Here is a 17,775-nt window from a genome sequence, read left to right on the forward strand (position 1 = left end):
TCTAAATCCTCGATTCGATTTCATTTTCGATTTGAGGGTCACGATTCGATTCGATTCTCGATTTTCTTGTTTTTTTTTCTTGTTATTATTTTATGCCTCATAAAATTTAAATAATATATTTATTATTATTATTATTATTATAAATATTATAAATATTATTATTATTATTTATTAAGATATATATGGTAATGCCATCTAGTGACTTTTTTTGGTAGCAACAGTGTGCACTATTAAAACAAGCAGTTTATCAGAGCTGTGTGTGGATGGCTGGTGAAACTGCTCACTTACATGAAGCTGCAGTTCTTCATCAAACCACTAGTCGGAGCTGCAGCAGCAGCACAAGCCCCGCTCTCTTCACTCAGTCACTACTTCAGTACAGCCCAGCCACGGGCTACAGGGCTCAGCCAGTCCGTTTTTACTGTTTCTGTAAACAAATAAAGGTTTTAACCCCACTAACCGGATAATACAGCTCACTACAGTTCATCTTTCAGCCCAAGCAGCTAACAGCAGCAGGTTAGAACAGCCGACACGGAGGCACTGCTCGGATTACATTATAAACAGGTCAGTTAGCGCGCTGCTAACCTCAGGATGTTTATAACTACGGAGTTTAGTGGACACACCACGGCCGCAAGGTTAGACTGTTGAAGGCTACTGAAGACTATTAAAGGCTATTAGAGGTTATTGAAAGCATTATTGGGGGGCAGAAATCAGTACAGGCTGGTTAGATAAGTGATGTGGTGAAACTGTGACTAGCGCTGTCACAGTGATGTTTATTAACGTCATTAAAACAGATTTTGTCAGGTATTGTCTTATAAATATTTACACATAACTTATATCTCTCCTGAAAAGCTTTTATTTTAGTCAGAAACACGCTTGTGTTTACTTTATCTGAGAGAAAGATGTTTTTTTAATTCAATGGAAAGCAACAGGTGTAGTCAATTATAAGTTTAAGATTTTTAATCCACCTCACTGTGATCTATAGTCAGTGTTCTCAAGTCACACTGACACACGCATTTCAGCGAGTTCACACGCTCTCACCTGCGCGCACCCACCCCTCCGTTAGATACAGATACAAAACCTGCGCGCCCAACCCCCGCCCCCCCTCCCCCGTTGGACAGATAAAAAACAGTGATCACACTCCCGCCGACACTCAAAACTTGAGAGCCCTGTCTATATTTCTATAAATCCGTTTTCAGTTTCTCCTCCGTGGTTGAAAGGCAGCTGTCTCTCACACAGCAGAACTGAGGGCGGGGCTGCGCTCATGCAGCAGCTCTCTATTTAAATGAATAGGATGCGCTGTGTTGCCTTACCTGGCAACACAGCGCAGCCATTACCTGGCGGCCATTTGCGTAGCGCGCTGCGCTATTTGCGTAGCGCGCGCGGGAGGGATCGTCGATCCTCTTTTTGACTTCGATACTCGAGACCATGACCTAATTTCGATTCGATTTCGATAAAATATTGAGATCGTGACACCCCTATTGTCCAGTGTGCTACGGATGACAGTAGCATAAAACTGTTAGCATATCTGCTCCTAAGTCACTTAACCCAGTGACTTTTCACTAGACAACTTATCACCATGCCTTTAACACAGTAAAAGCACATAAAAAAGGCAAACAACGCCCAAAAAATGGCTGCTTTCAGATCACCACATACACACAATGATTGTGCTTTGTGAAATGGGTGCTACTGGAAATACTCTGGCTTTTTTAGGTACTATATAACATGATCACATTGACACAATACACATAGTTACAGTATGATGATATGATGGAACAGAGCACTAAGAGTCATTAACTGTCATAAATAACACAGCTTTTCAAACCCAAGCATTATCGAATAACCATTTCTAACATGTGAATAAGAAATCTGACCACTTCAGTAAGAATGAACTCTTTTAAACTGTTCCCAAAGACAGTTAACATCATTTTCTTTCCTTTTTTGCTCCATACAGTATCAGTAAATGTTTGGACACACCTTAAATTTTATATTTTGTATTATAAATTCTTCAAAGTAGCACTTCTTGTTTAGATTAAACAGCTTTGCACATCTTGGCTGGATTTTCTCAGTCAGCTTTATGAGGTAGAGTCACCTGGAATTCAGGCTTTCAGTTAACAGCTGTGCTGAACACATCAAGAGTTAATTACTTTAACTTCTTGTCTCTTTATGTGTTTGAGAGCATCAGTTGTAAAGTAGTGAAGAGGTAGAGTTACGGGTATACAGTGAATAATAGCTCTATTTGAGTAATGTTCTAATCCATATTACTCAACTAAGTAAAGATACTTCGAAAGTATCCTTAAGTACAGTCGCAAAGAACATCAAAAACGTTATGATGAAACTGGCACTCATCAGGACTGCCCCAAAAAAGAAAGAGCAAGAGTTTCCTTTCTTGTACAGGATAGGTTTATCAGAGTTACCAGCCTCAGAAACCACAAGTTAATAAACAGCTCCCCAGATAAGAGCACCTAAATGCTTCTTAGTATTTTGGTTTGTTTAACACTTTTAAGTTACTACATGATTTCTTATGTGTTCCTTCATAGTCTGGATGACTTCAGTATTCATTTACAATGTAGTAAAAATAAATAAATATATATAAAACATTAAATTAGAAGGTGTGTCCAAACTTTTGACTGATACTGTATATATTTATGTATGATTCTCCACATTATCTTAGTACATGCATATCAGAACAGGTTGTTTTGTACTGTAAACTAGACAATTGTTTGTGTGTGTCATTGTGTGTGTGTCAGTGTGTGTGTGTGTGTGTGTCAGTGTGTGTTTGAAAAAGACAAACCTCTCCTGTAAATATTCGCGATTTGAGGTCGGGAACACCACTCCCTCTCAACTCATCCTCCACCGCCATCAGCCTGCAACACAACATACAACAACACAATCACACAACAACACAATAACACACAACACCAGGACGCACAACACAACCCAGTCACTCCACACAATCATACACCACCATAATCACACAGCTCATCCTCCACCGCCATCAGCCTGCAACACAACACACAACAGCATGCCGGTCGCACAACACACACACACACACACACACACACAACACAATACGTCAGTCACACAAAACCAACACATACACAACAGCAACATGCCAATCATACAACACACAAAAACACACACAACATGCCAGTTGCACAACATACACACAACAATATGCCAATCACACAATACACAAAATGCCAGTCACACAACGCACACACACACACAACAACATGCCAGTCACACACAACACATACAAAACAACATGGCAGCCACACAAAACCAACACATACACACACACAATTCCAATCACACCACACACACACATACACAACAATATATGTCAATCACAACCAACACATACACAATAGCATGCCACACAAAATAGACACACAGAAAAATTCCAATCACACAAACACAACAATACGCCAGTCACACAACACATCCCACACCAAACACACACAACATGTCAAACACAAAAGACAACAAAATGCAAAAAACACACATAATACACAACATTACACAACATAGTCACACACAACATTACAATCAAAAAGCATACCATTCCTCAATCACACAATATCACACACAATGCACAATCATACACCATTACAATAATAAAATACGGTATACAGTCACAATACACAGTCACACAAAATATGATCACAATCAGACAAAACAATTACACAAAACACAACACAGAACATGATCAGACAACACACCATATAACCGCAGAACATTATAACACAATCAATAAAACAGAAAACCAACCACACAAAAATAAAATTAAAAATCAAACACAATAGAACAACACAATCACACACAACACAATTACATAGAAGAACAAATTCACAAGCATACAATAAAATCACACAAAATATGAACACACAAAACCACAATCAGACAAAACACAACATTCACACAAAACACAAGTACATTTAAGAACAGAATCACACAATAAACACAAACAACACAACAACCCAATCACACCGCAGTCATTCGACACAAGCAGTACAGTCACACAAAGATACAAAATCGGTTACACAATACTGTCATACAGTTCACAACAACAACATGTTATGACCACAGTTACAAAAAAGCACCATTACGGTAACTGAGCCACACAAGCACAGTGTATAAATGTGCAGCATCACACTCACACTGTAAAACCCAAACTAACACTAGGGGTGTAGTGATTTCAATATATATATATATATATATATATATATATATATATATATATATATATATATACAACATTAATCCATTTCAATAATATAAGACATATTAACACTGTACATTCATTCAAATCCATTTTAAACCCAAATAATAACTACTCGGAGCTCAGATTTCTGGATGTGCTACACATTTGTTCTACATTTAGAGAAAAAAGCACAAAAAAAATCCAAAAATCACTACACCCACACTAACATCATGAACCCGTGTCAGACGTTCACTCCCTCAGGCTACAGCAGAGTTCAGACTTTACATTCTCCTCCACTTTCAACACCACTGCGTGATTTCTATTGAACTCTGCTGAAATTGGCAACTACAGAATGAAAGTTTAGAGAAATGGGTCCAGGCATTACAGAATAAACTGTATAAAATCAGTTTCTGATTGATTAAACATGAATTTGTAATACAGTAGCAGTAATACTAGAAGCAATACTGAATTGCATTAGAACAGCTTGTGTAAATACATGTGTGTATCAGCTTCAGTTTTGACTTATGTATTTACTCACGTGAAGCTCTGCTGAAAAGAGCTGCCACTGCTTAAACTCAACATGTTAAAGTCACATTGAAGTGACTACAGAAAATATATATTTCTTAATGCTCCTTTAAGATTATTACATAAGCCAAAACTAAAGCTGATAAACACTGTATATTTTTATAACCCTCTAAACATGTGTTACACTTTATTCGAAGGCTACTTACAGGACATAAAGACCTTAAAATATATTCCTAAGCATTGAAAAATATATTATTATAAGGTGCACTTAAAATCCTTTAATTATCCCAAAAATCATCAGTACGTCTTATAATCTGGTGTGCCTTATGTATGTTAGCCAGTCAGGTATTAAGGAGCAGTAAAGCCACTCCACTGAAGTACAGTGTTATACAGGAGTTTCAGTTTAGTTCTCCAGCACCGAGACTGGAGCAGTATTAGCATTAGCTGCTAACTGTGCTAAGTGCTAGCTCTTTCACCATTCAAAGGCTATTAGACTGTAGACAGTCAGGTATTAAGGAGCAGTAAAGCCACTCCACTGAAGTACAGAGTTATACAGGAGTTTCAGTTTAGTTCTCCATTAAGCAGTATTAGCATTAGCCGCTCACCATGCTAAGCGCTAGCTCTTTCACCATTTAGAGGTGAGTATATTAGAATGTAGTCTGCGTGTTTACAGTGTTAAAACAAGCTACATGGAAAGAACCGCTAGCTAATATTACCCTGGCTTACTGGTGTTCTGTCGAGTTATGCTACCCACCGAATTGTGCTACTTAGCGCTTCTGCGCATGTTTTTCCTGACAATTTACTTTTTTTTTCTCTGGTGCATTATACAGTCTGGACTGTCATCGTTTGCTTGAGTGTTACAACCGTGTAAAAAATTATAATAAAAATAGAATACAAAAAAAAAAAAAAAAACGGTTTCTAATGACCTAATATTTTGCCTGAACTTTATCCTAATATACAATTGTGGATGTTTTCAATTTTGCATTTTATATAGATAGATAAATAGATAGATAGATAGATAGATAGATAGATAGATAGATAGATAGATAGATAGATAGATAGATAGATAGATAGATAGATAGATAGATAGATAGATAGATAGACAGACAAACAGACAGACAGCCAGATAGATAGATAGATACTTTATTGTTCTTGAAGAAAATTTTGCAATTTTACCTTTAAACAAACACTTGGGTAGCATAGTTTGACAAGGTTGCTAAACTCGACAGAACACCTGAACACTCAGGGTTCCTCAGTGTAGAGCTTTCGGGTGGCATTTACTAGCGGTTAGCCGCTAATTCCTTACTGGAAATCTTTAATCTCCCAAATAAACCGTTTTCAGAAAAGAAATCTGTGTAGATTAACATCCAGCTCTTGTTTAACTTTCAAAGAAAATGTTGTTTTTAAAATTTAGCTTTACTTTAATTACCCCATGATCACCACCCAGCAGTGAGACCTGCTGAATTATAAGGAAAACATGGTGACACCCCTGTTCCTTGCTAGTGTTGCAAAATTTGCCTTATAATCCAGTGCACCTTATACTATAAATTCTATGAAAACAACTTGTGACAAATTTTCCATTTGTAACACATTCACTAAGCAGAATTTAGTAGACATGAATATTATGTATTGGAAATGTATCACTATTAATTCCTTCCCATCATTCATATTAACCATATTATTTCTATTAAGTTTTAAATATGACATATAGCACTCATGCATGTTATATCAATACAATCTAATTTATTTCATCCAAAGTCTAATGTCATGTTGTGAGAATTGGAATACTGTAAGCTGTTCATAAATATTGAAACACCTCAGGAACGTGCCCCTGTTATGTAGATACCCTTCAAATAAAGTGTTACCAAAAAATATAGGGCAGGTCATGACCCACGCTTCCATGGATCTACGCTTGAGTCTGCTCTCACACACACTTTCTCACACACACACTCACACTGACAGACTGACAGTGTGGGCTTCAGTGGGATTATGACCTGCTGATGATGCCTTTGATCTGCGTGTCCTTCTCCATCTGCTGCTGCCGCAGCCTCCTCTCGCTGTCGTCCAGCCGGCTCTGGTACTGCAGCAGGATCTTGTTGGTCTGCTGCTCCTGCGAGTGCAGCCGCCGCTCGTACTCCTCCAGCTTACGGTGAGACATCATCAGACGCTCTTTCAGAGAGTGGATCTCCTCCTCGTACTCCCGCACCTGCGCACACACACACACACACACACAAACATATGTACATGAAGCTTAAGTATGGCTCTGAGTGGCCCTTTCACACCAAGTACAAGATTTGTACCATAAAATGAGATAAATTTTAATTCTAACCACGAGTTAAGCGCTAGCTCTTTTGCCGTTGAGAGGTAAGTATCTTGGGACTGTAACCTTCATGTTTACCATGTTAAAACAAGCTACGTGAAACGAACTGCTAGCTAATATCACCCTTGCTTACCCTCAGTGTAGCGCTAGCTGTTAGCTGCTAATGCTAATGCTGCTGCACACAAATCTGGACAAATATTATGGTACCCCTGACAATATTGTGACCCAAAGGACATGTTAAATCAAGGTGTGTCCACTAATTAGCATCACAGGAGTCTACAATATTGTAAGTGGGCCTGTATACAGGGCTACAGGTAGTGACTGTGCTGTTTGGTGACATGGACCAGAGGATGTGAAGAAAAGAGTTGTCTCAAGAGATTAGAAAGAAAATTATAGATGAGCCTGTTAAAGGTAATGGTTAACACTGTCCCTACTGTGAAACTTGGTGGAGGCACTGTTATATTCTAGGGCTACTTTGCTACATCTGACACAGGGTCTCTTTAATCTGTTCAGGGTACAATAAAATCTCAAGACTATCAAGGGATTCTAGAGAGAAATGTGCTGCCCAGTGTCAGAAAGCTGGTCATGGGTTTTGCAACAGGTAATGACCCGAAGCACAGAGAGCTAAAAACACCCAAAAATGACTAAGAGGAAAACATCGGACTGTTATCAAAAGGTCTTCTAAGAGCCCGGACGTAAATCCTATTGAGCATCTTTGGAAGGAGCTGAAACATCCATTTATGCTGTCTGGAAAAGGCACCTTCAAACCTGAGACAACTGGAGCAGTTTGCTCATGAGGACTCTGCCAGAATACCTGCTTAGAAGAGCAGAAGTCTCGTTAACAGTTACAGGAATCTTTGATTGCAGTGATTGCCTCAAAAGGTTGTGCAACAAAATATTAAGTCATGGTTACCATCATTTCTGTAAAGGCCTGTTATGAGTTTATTTTTTGTAATAATTCTGTTAAAGCATAGTTAAACAGCAATGTCTGACTTTCATTTGTTCATTTTTATAGAATTTTTATTTATTTTTACTTTGGTCAGATTCAAGTTATTTCTGTGGCAATCGTTGGTTTTCTTTTATTAACTGAGAAGTACCAACAATTTTGTCTAGGTGTGTAGTGTTTATCTCTATCTGTTTAATCACTGACCCGGTCCAGCCGAGACTCGTCCATGCTCTTGGAGTGCTCCTTCAGTTTCAGGTCTTCTCTGTCCACTCGCAGGCTCTCGATATCTGCAGACAGGTGAGGCATGTTGGACACCCAGGCCACAGTCCGCTCAGACGCAGGGGTAGGTGGGTTCAGAGTGGAGGGAGACTTAGAGCCCTGAAAACATACAAACAAATATATAATATAAGATAACAGATAAACACATTAAAGAAAATAAAGCCGCTAATGTGACTATGAGCGAGAGCATTGTAAAAATGCACTGCCTAGCCAAAAAAAAAGGCTCCACATGGATTTAAGTAAGTAAGTGATGTGGGGTTGATGCTGCAGTTGGTCTGCAGGTTTAGGTTCAGCAACAGTATGTGCTGAAAGAATGAGGTCAGCTGACTACCTGAATATACTAAATATAGACCAGGTTATTCTATCAATGGATTTTATCTTCACTGATGAACACAAGCATATTCCAAGATAACAATGTCAGGATTCATGGAGCTGGAATTGTGAAAGAGTTCACACATGGATTGAGAGAGTTCACCACAGAGTCCAGATCTTAACCTCATTGAGAGTCTTTGGGATGTGCTGGATGGAGAAGAGCTGCTTTGTGCAGTGGTTGGTCAGACTCTACCATCATCAATGCTGCTGCAAGATCTTGGTGAAAAATGAATCCAGCAACACTGGATTGAAATAAATCTTGTAACATTGCAGAAGCTTATTTAAACAATGCTACAGTGAATGCGTCAAAGCAGTCAAAGCTAAAGGCGGTTCAACTAAGCATTAGAGTGTGTGAACTTTTTGTTTTGGGCCAGCAATGTTTTGAAAAGGTTACGGTTTATCCTGCAACATTAGAGAAATAATGGTCCAGAAACGTTCTGTAAACGTGTGACATAATACGGTTTGCATAATAAAGTAATTGGAACATTTCCCACATAACATTTAGAGCTAGATGAAAACAATGACAGGTAACATTGCAGAGACATTGCCAGAATGTTTAGTCTAATAAAACAAAAGGCTAGATTACTAAACTTCGATTTTCACACCTCCTGAAATAAACCACACTAAGAGTGCCAACAACATTATTCTGGTGTAAAAATACCTAAATCAGCTGAAATGAGTTCTATTTCATTTCAGCTGTTATGATCCATTTTTACGTTATCTGTTTTGATTCTTTTCTTGTCACTTCTTGGATTAATGTTTTGTATGAGGTTACTACTCTGTTTCTTTACTTTTTTTCCCTTTTTTTTCTTTGTGTTGGCCTCACCTGTATATCTGTATATCTTTTTGATTCTTGTTTTGTTCTTTAAATTGGCTTTGACCCAATCCTTTCTACTCATGCAGGGTTCATACACTTTTTAACCAATACATTTTCATGACTTTTTCATGTTCTCAATGCAACTTTCCATGACCATATGATCTTAAAAACATCAGTGCAGACACGGACAATAAAACAAACACCACCTTAAACTATAATGGTAAGGTAAAAAAGAACATTTTTAAGCAATGTTGACGCAGTCTTCAATAATAATAAAATGTTTGTCCGATTCTGAGAGCTGTATTGTGTAGGGCTATATTACTGAACTAATTCTTTGCTGATGTATTTGTTAGCTCAATATATTTTTTCTCAGTCAATAAATGAAAACACACATTTGTGAAATGCAAATTTCCATGACTTTACAAAACATTCTAGGTATTTTTATTTTTACAAAACTTATCCAGGCCTGGATATTGTTATTATTTTTATGAGCGTACGAACCCTGTCATTCCCATTGTTGGTTCATTTGACAATTGTTAAAAGTCTATTTATAAGTTATAACTTATAAAGTTTCCGGTTTGTTGTGCGTGTGTGTGTGTGAGTGCGTGTATACCTGTTTGTTAGTATTGGGTTTCAGTAGGTGCTGTTGATTGGTCTGAGTAGCGGTTTTAGCAGGCGTATCACTCGATGTATTCTCCGTGTTCTCAGTAGCGCCCCCCTGTGGCGGCTGGTTTTCGCTGGCAGTGCTAGACTGGTGCGGGAGCCCGGGGGCGGGGCTGTCCTTAACAGACAGCTGTTGCCGTGGCATCGGCCTCGCCCCGAAACTGGACTCGGGTGATTGGAGGAGGTTCCCGCTCTGGGGGCGGACCTTTGGAGGGGTGGAGTTAGCAGCTGAGCTGACGGACAGCTGGTGGGAGGGCTGGGGCTTGACGCGCTGCGGCGGGGCCGGGGCCATGGAGGCCTGGCGCACCGGGTGGATGGTGGTGGGGGGTGTGGCGACTGAAGCTGGTGTACCGGTGCCTGTAGCAGTCTGAGGGGCCATTCCCATCAACACCTGCTGCTGAAGATTCTCCTACAGACAAAGAGTCAACAGAACAGGTGTGTGTTATATACATGAGCTGATTATATTCTATAATTTGTAAAATTATAATGTGCACTGAGGTGTCAGACACCTCTCATCCTGTATTCCAGCTGACTTTGGTTTACATTGTATTTAAAGGTAAAATAAAGGGAACTACAAATTGAGAGATATCTGTAGAACTACAGACTGAGAGATATCTCTGGAATTTTAGACTGAGGGACATCTATAGAACTACAGAGTGAAATATATCTATATAATTACAGACTGAGAGATATCTATAAAACTACAGAGTGAAATATATCTATATAATTACAGACTGAAAGCTATATATATAATTAAAGACAGAGAGATATCTATAGAACTACAGACTGAGTGAAATCTTTGGAATTCTAGACTGAGGAACATCTATAGAACTACAGAGTAAAATATATCTATATAATTACAGATGGAAAGCTATATATAGAATTAAAGACTGAGAGATATCTCTAAAACTACAGACTGAGATATCTATAAATCTACAGGTAAAGAGATCTCTACAGAACTACAGACAAAAGGTTACATACAGAACTACAGACAAAAGGTTATATGCAGACAAAGAAATATCTATGATCATGCACAAATATCTACAGACTACAGACAGAATCACTACAGACAGAATCACAGCTGTAGAACTACACAAAGAGAGATATCTATAGAACTAAGGATGGGGTGATACAGTAGTATGAAAAAGTTTGGGCACCCCTGGTAATTTTCATGATGTTATATGATTAAATAAATCATATAGCAAATGAATACAGTTATATTTGTTTAAAAAAAGTAATAATAAAGGAAATTATAAAAATTATCAGGGGTGCCCAAAATTTTCCATACCACTGTATATATGGATATATACAGACAGAAGGATATCTATACAACGATATAAAAAGAATATATATATAAAGATGTATATGTAGAACTACAATAGAGAGAAATCTAAAAAACTACAAAATATATTATTAGAACTAGCAAACACCATAAAGATATGTAGAAAATACAGGCACAGTGAGCAAAACAATCTGGAAATATCAGATAAGACTCAAAATGAAGGTCATATATGCAAAGTGATATCAGAATGCAATAGTTATTTTAAATCGAAATAAATTATTATTATAAGAGACCGTAATTGCGTACCTGCACCTGCAGGGAGAGCTGTCTGCGGGCGTAGTCGGCCTGGTTGTGGCGGGTGAAGTCGTCGCTGTAGCTGTGCGAGTGGACGATGCTGGGCTGGACCAGGCTGTTTTGCGTGCGCAGGGCTGAGAGGTCCTCGCTGCGGGAGAAGCCACCGTGGCCGAAGGCCGGCATGCCGAAGCCCACGTGGCCGTTCTCGGGCTCTGGGGCCAGAAGCAGCGGTGGAGGGGCGTGCGGGGCATGGGGCGGCGTGTGGTACTGAGGCCCGTCCGAGGCCAGGTGGAACAGAGGGTTCTGGAAGGAGAGCGGGACGTGCATGGCGGCAGCGGCGGCCTGCTGCTGCTGGGAGAGCGAGTCTGTGGCCAAACCGCCGGAGTGGCTCAGCCGCAGACCGCCTGACATGCTGGAGCCCCCTGAACCCGCCGAGACCCGGCCGCCCACCCGGAGAGGTGCTCCGCCCATCTGCCCGAAGCTGCCCAGGCCTGCGATGGAGCCCTGCGACGAGTTCAGCATGTCGTTTACAGAGTGCAGGTTAGAAATGCTGTTGATTCGGGAATCCTGCAGGTCCATCATGGATACACTCTTATTCACACTCAGCACCTGAGAAACACAATAAAATCAGTACAGCAAGAACCTGTTGATCCTTATTGATTTTTCATAGTCTAATATGTTTATTACTGAAGAGAATTATAGATTTTATTTGGCTTGATTTATGCTGAAATGATTTATACATTTAGACATGTTTTAAATGTACCTTTGGGTCTGGCTCAGTGATGTCAGAGCTGCTGGTACAGTAGGCGGGGCTTGAGCGGGCTAGCGGTGGGCGTGTCACATAGAACACGTCTTTGTTGCCACGATGATCTCTCTCAAAAGCAGCCATTCCTGGGTGAGAGAGAGCGCCGCTTCCAGAGAGACCCGCCGTGGGAGAAGGCAGGCGAGAGATATCTATAGAACTACAGACAGAGAGAGATATCTATAGAACTACAGACAGAGAGATATCTATAGAACTACAGACAGAGAGAAATATCTATAGAACTACAGACAGAGAGAGATATCTATAGGACTACAGACAGAGAGATATCTATAGAACTACAGACAGAGAGAGATATCTATAGAACTACAGACAGAGAGAAATATTTATAGAACTACAGACAGGAAGAAATATATATATATATTCTTTCTTTACACTGCATAGTTTGTTAGTTGTGTTTGGTAATAAAGCTCTGGGGCTGCAGATCTTATACCTGTTCAGTTCTCTCATCATCAGACTCTGAAAGTCATTGGTGGATGGGCGGCTAAATGGCGGGCGGGTGAGGTGTCGTTCGGGTGGTTGGTGGCTGGCTTGCCGGTGTAGCTGGGGGTTCCTCAGGGCCACGCTGATGTCATTCAGCAATCGAGGCAAAGGCCCCAGCTTTAGAATCGCATCCTGAGACAAAATTAAGATTCCACTCAGAAAGCTAAAATCATTTTATTGTTTTCTACCACTGGTTAACTGATTGACAAGGGGTTGGACAATGAAACTGAAACACCTGGTTTTAGACCACAATAATTTATTGTATCGATGGACAGTTCTGGTGGAAACAGGAGAGTTGAGGTGCACATTGAATTCTACCGTGATTTGATCAGCCGTGATTTAATGTTTTTTGGATACAATCCGGGTTAGGACCCGAACATCCCTTTCAGACAGCTTCCTCTTACAGCGTCCACAGTTAATCCTGTTGGATGTGGTTGGTTCTTCTTGGTGGTATGCTGACATTACCCTGGATACCGTGGCTCTTGATGCATCACAAAGACTTGCTGTCTTGGTCACAGATGCTCCAGCAAGACGTGCACCAACAATTTGTCCTCTTTTGAACTCTGGTATGTCACCCATAATGTTGTGTGCATTGCAATATTTTGAGCAGAACTGTGCTCTTACCCTGCTAATTAAACCTTCACACTCTGCTCTTACTGGTGCAATGTGCAATTAATGAAGATTGGCCACCAGGCTGCTCCAATTTAGCCATGAATGTTCCCACACTATAATGACAGGTGTTTCAGATTCATTGTCTAACCCCTGTATGTTCACACTGGAAAAATGTGTAACTAATAAAAAGCTCAATATTTTAAAGAACAAACCTGTTATAGAAAGTCTTTGAGATTGGAAAAATCCATTGCAGCAGAATGGCTGTTACCTTGCTTAGCTGAGCCATGACCTCCCAGAGCAGGCTGTGCAGGATGGAGAGTTCACGGCCCAGGTCGATGTACCCTTCGAAGGCGGGGGCGTTGCTGCCGCACTCCACGTTACTGATCTCATAGAGGAACTGCTGCATGGAGCCCCACTCCATCTCCAGAAACTCATTCATAAACATCATATGATCCTCCTTACCGCTAAACCTACAGAATACACAGAGCAGAGAGGAGTGTGGGAGAGAGAGAAAGAAACAGGGAGAGAGAGAAAGAGGTGGAGCGACAGAAAGAGAGAAGGCAGAGGAGATAAAGAAACAGAGAAAGAGAGATAGAGAGGGAATGACAGAGGGAGACAAACGTGACAGAATAGAAAAACAGTAAAAAAGGACAGAGAGAGAGATGAGGGGAGGAAAGAAGGGTTGAGCGGTCGATGGGTGACAGAGAAAAGGAGGGATTAAAGAGAAAGAGAGACAGATGATGAGCGCGATGCCGACACAGACGTGAGACAGCGAGAGAGCAGAAGTTAAACTCTTCACCACAGCCACACAACCACAGCAACAACACGAAAACACACGGCACACTCCTAGGTGCTGGAGAGCAAAGCTAAATGGCAGCGTTTCTAAAGGTGCGATGGACAGTGAGACACATTTAGAGGCCTAAACTGCAGCACAGTCAGTGTGGAATGACCTGGGACAGGTGTGAAGGGGACTAGAGGGGGTTTATCCTGGATTATGAGGGTACTGGACAGGCCCTGGTGCAATGCGTTGGGCCAGGATGATGGTGAACATCAGTGGGAGTGGTGAAAATGATTCTATATGGGAATCTTGTGATGTGTAGATCAAGTATGAGTAGGCATGGATTTAACTGAGGATGGGTCAGGCTGGGAGGCTAGTATAGTTTATGGTGAATGGCCATATATTATGTCTGACTATGGGTCTGCCTATGGGTTGGTTCCGAGACAGCTTCTTCCCCCGGGCGACCAGGCTGTGGAACAGCCAGTAGAATAGTGTTCTGCCCAACCCACCCCACTGACACCCATACAAACTCTGCACCCTGCATTCTGCCCCCTGTACTTCCCACTCAACAGCAACCTAGACGTGTCCAAAGCTTTTCAGCAGAGGAAACGGACCTGCTTGTTAATTTACGGGAACAGCAATGTTATTATATTTTGTATTCTGTTTATTGTTTGTATTCTGTTTACTGTCAATTTTTTCACATCTGTCTAGGTTGTATTCAGTCAGTGGCACACCTGTGTTTTCCGTTGCTTAGATAGCAATACGTCAGAAAGGTCCCTGAACACACCTCACAACTTCCATACCACCACGCTAATCAGCGTACTCTAGATATATTCACAAGTACTGTTGCTATTTAAATGACACAGGTGCAAGATGTAAAAATAGTCTGTTGGTGTGGTGTAAGATAGCAATTACCATCGCAACATGCTTTGCGCAAGGTGTTAGATAGAAGATAGGGCCCCTTGACTTTCAAAGACTAGTGTAGATTATCCAAAACCAGCTTAAAAGTCAGTGCTGGTCTTCAGCTGTAATTTTTTTTTAGCATGGTGATGATTATAATGGTTATGGCTTTACTCTGGATGGTGAAATAGTGGATGGTGGACACTTCTGTTGATGGCTTGATAAATCTGAATGGCGAATGCTGCAGGACTGTCATGGTTCTTGTTTGAATCTGGATGGGCAGTATAGGTCGTGCCTGAATGGTGGGTATGGGTCGGGCCTGAATGGTGGGTATGAGTCGGGCCTGAATGGTGGGTATGGGCCTGCCTGAATGGTGGGTATGGGTCGGGCCAGGATGGTGAGTATGGGTCGGGTCTGAATGGTGGAAATGGGTCGGGCCTGAATGGTGGGTATGGGTCGGGCCTGAATGGTGGGTATGGGTCGGGCCTGAATGGTGGGTATGGGTCGGGCCTGAATGGTGGGTATGGGTCGGGCCTGAATGGTGGGAATGGGTCGGGCCTGAATGGTGGGTATGGGTCGGGCCTGAATGGTGGGTATGGGTCGGGCCTGAATGGTGGGTATGGGTCGGGCCTGAATGGTGGGTATTGGTCGTGCCTGTATGGTGGGTATTTGTCGGGCCTGAATGGTAGGTATGGGTCGGGCCTGAATGGTGGGTATGGGTCGGGCCTGGATGACAGTGGACTCTAGTGACTGACTTGGAGAAGCTGGCCAGGCTCTGCACCACCTTGGCGATGAGCGTGAGGGTGCGGGACGTGCGCTCAGACGGGTACTCCTGCGTCAGGTTGAACAGCGATGGAGACATGATGGCAGGGCACAGGAAGCGCAGGAACAGCGAGGAACTGATGAGCCGGTCTGCGATGTCCTCACGCCCTCGTTCAGCGCAGCGCACGCGCCATGACGCGAAGACTTCCTTCAGCTCCCGTGGAAACACACTGCAGAGAGAGAAGGTCGGGAATGGTGAGATTACAGCAGGGAGGAATAAACGTGTAAAGATGGATGCTCATCAAGATCACTGGTGGGAACTGAATGGGTTAAACATGGGCATTATCTGGGTTTTACATGGCACAAGAGGTCCATTTGGAAAACCCAACTGAATCCATAGCAAACCCACCTGAAACCCACCTATAGTACTATATAAGGTACAGCCCCAGGGACAAGCTTTTTTACTCTTTTAAGTACAAATCTGTATTTACTTTTCTTAGTATATACCGCATTACACAAAGTGCTGGGGACAGAAGCACAATGGGAGATGGGTAAATGGCTCACTCACACAGTTTACACAAATTACATATTTACTCACTACATATCAGTACTCTCCATGTTTAAACAACATCTAGACATTTAAAGGCTTTTTAAAACTCATATTCAGCTGTTTCTCTCCTTTTTTTAGAGATGGAGAACACGGCACAGCTAATCGTTGACTAATCGACTAATCAAAAAATATTCGACAGAACAAAATAACCGTTAGTAGCAGCCCTACTGCAGTAAGCTAAACTCTATTGGTTCTCTAGTTATCTTGTATCGCATAACAAGAGTGTGATTCCCAAATAATCAGGAGAATAACTGGGATTCTACCCCATGTTTCCCCTGCTGTTGTTCCTCCTGAAATGGTTCCTCCTGCCATAACAGCTCCCTTTCAGGAAGAATAATCTCTTGTCTCCCATACCAGCAGGGGTCAAGCATGGCACCAGCTTCCGAACAGCCTTATGGCCAGTTATGGCTGTCATTACGAGGTTAGAGCTACAGCAGATGGTCTGTGAGCAGGCTGTCAGGAGAGCTATCTGGTATGTGAAAGCCATGTCAACGCAGGCCATGTAGGTCTACTACTGAAAATATTTACTGGAGTGCAGAGAATCAGCACAAACCCCAGCGGTGCTACTGTAGGTCTCTGGGGTGCTACAGTTCCTGTAGTGTCTTCTAGATAAAAAGCCTTTAGCTCTGGGTGAGAAGATAAAAAAATCCCACCAGTCTCTACTTTGAAGGTATCTGGCACCTTCACTTCCTGTGCTTGCCTACAGTTCTACTATAAGAATTTCCCTTAGTATTAGATTTTGTGAGTTTGTGTGTGTAGTCCACCTGTGAGACACTGCAGGATTCAAGTGAAGACCACTTTTCTACTGAAGATTTCACCAGTTACACTTGATGGCTCTGGAATTGGTATTGATCCAGTGTGTCTTCTCTCTTCAATACAGCCATCAATAAGCTCAATTGGCTTACTTTGGCTATGTTTGCATTACCAGGCTAAAGTGACTCAAATCTGATTTTTTGCTCAATGTGACTTTCATATATGGTCCTCAATCTGTACGTATCCGATACATGGACAAGCAAAATGTGAACGGTCAAATCGGAGCTAAAGCTAAAGCTGCAAAAACAGCAAAAGCAAACCACCTGGTCTTTTTTTTACCTCCTCGACCTGAGCA

The 17,775-nt window shown here is 41.5% G+C and overlaps 2 protein-coding genes across 4 annotated transcripts in view; one reads left to right on the forward strand and one right to left on the reverse strand.

Moving 5' to 3' along the window:
- Positions 1 to 17,775, forward strand: part of tmem65 (transmembrane protein 65) — a 238,354-nt gene that overhangs the window by 35,321 nt on the left and 185,258 nt on the right. Inside the window, exon 10 of one of the 2 annotated variants that reach the window (XR_007438006.1) lies at positions 8,556 to 8,649. The exons of the other annotated variant lie outside the window; for it this stretch is intronic. The gene's annotated coding sequence lies outside the window, so the exon portion shown is untranslated. Of the gene's footprint in view, positions 1 to 8,555; positions 8,650 to 17,775 lie in introns of those variants that run through there. 2 annotated transcript variants of the gene reach the window in all.
- syngap1a (synaptic Ras GTPase activating protein 1a) overlaps positions 1 to 17,775 on the reverse strand; it is a 152,176-nt gene that overhangs the window by 6,025 nt on the left and 128,376 nt on the right. For both annotated transcript variants that reach the window (XM_049475240.1, XM_049475239.1), the window contains exons 12-20: positions 16,051 to 16,287; positions 13,886 to 14,087; positions 12,956 to 13,137; positions 12,466 to 12,664; positions 11,715 to 12,311; positions 10,077 to 10,535; positions 8,200 to 8,373; positions 6,724 to 6,935; positions 2,792 to 2,864 (exon numbers count right to left, since the gene is read on the reverse strand). In XM_049475240.1, coding sequence (XP_049331197.1) covers positions 2,792 to 2,864; positions 6,724 to 6,935; positions 8,200 to 8,373; positions 10,077 to 10,535; positions 11,715 to 12,311; positions 12,466 to 12,664; positions 12,956 to 13,137; positions 13,886 to 14,087; positions 16,051 to 16,287 — 2,335 coding nt within the window. The remainder of the gene's footprint in view (positions 1 to 2,791; positions 2,865 to 6,723; positions 6,936 to 8,199; positions 8,374 to 10,076; positions 10,536 to 11,714; positions 12,312 to 12,465; positions 12,665 to 12,955; positions 13,138 to 13,885; positions 14,088 to 16,050; positions 16,288 to 17,775) is intronic.

This window comes from Astyanax mexicanus, chromosome 2 (genome assembly GCF_023375975.1).
Source record: "Astyanax mexicanus isolate ESR-SI-001 chromosome 2, AstMex3_surface, whole genome shotgun sequence".
Taxonomy (NCBI): domain Eukaryota; kingdom Metazoa; phylum Chordata; class Actinopteri; order Characiformes; family Acestrorhamphidae; genus Astyanax; species Astyanax mexicanus.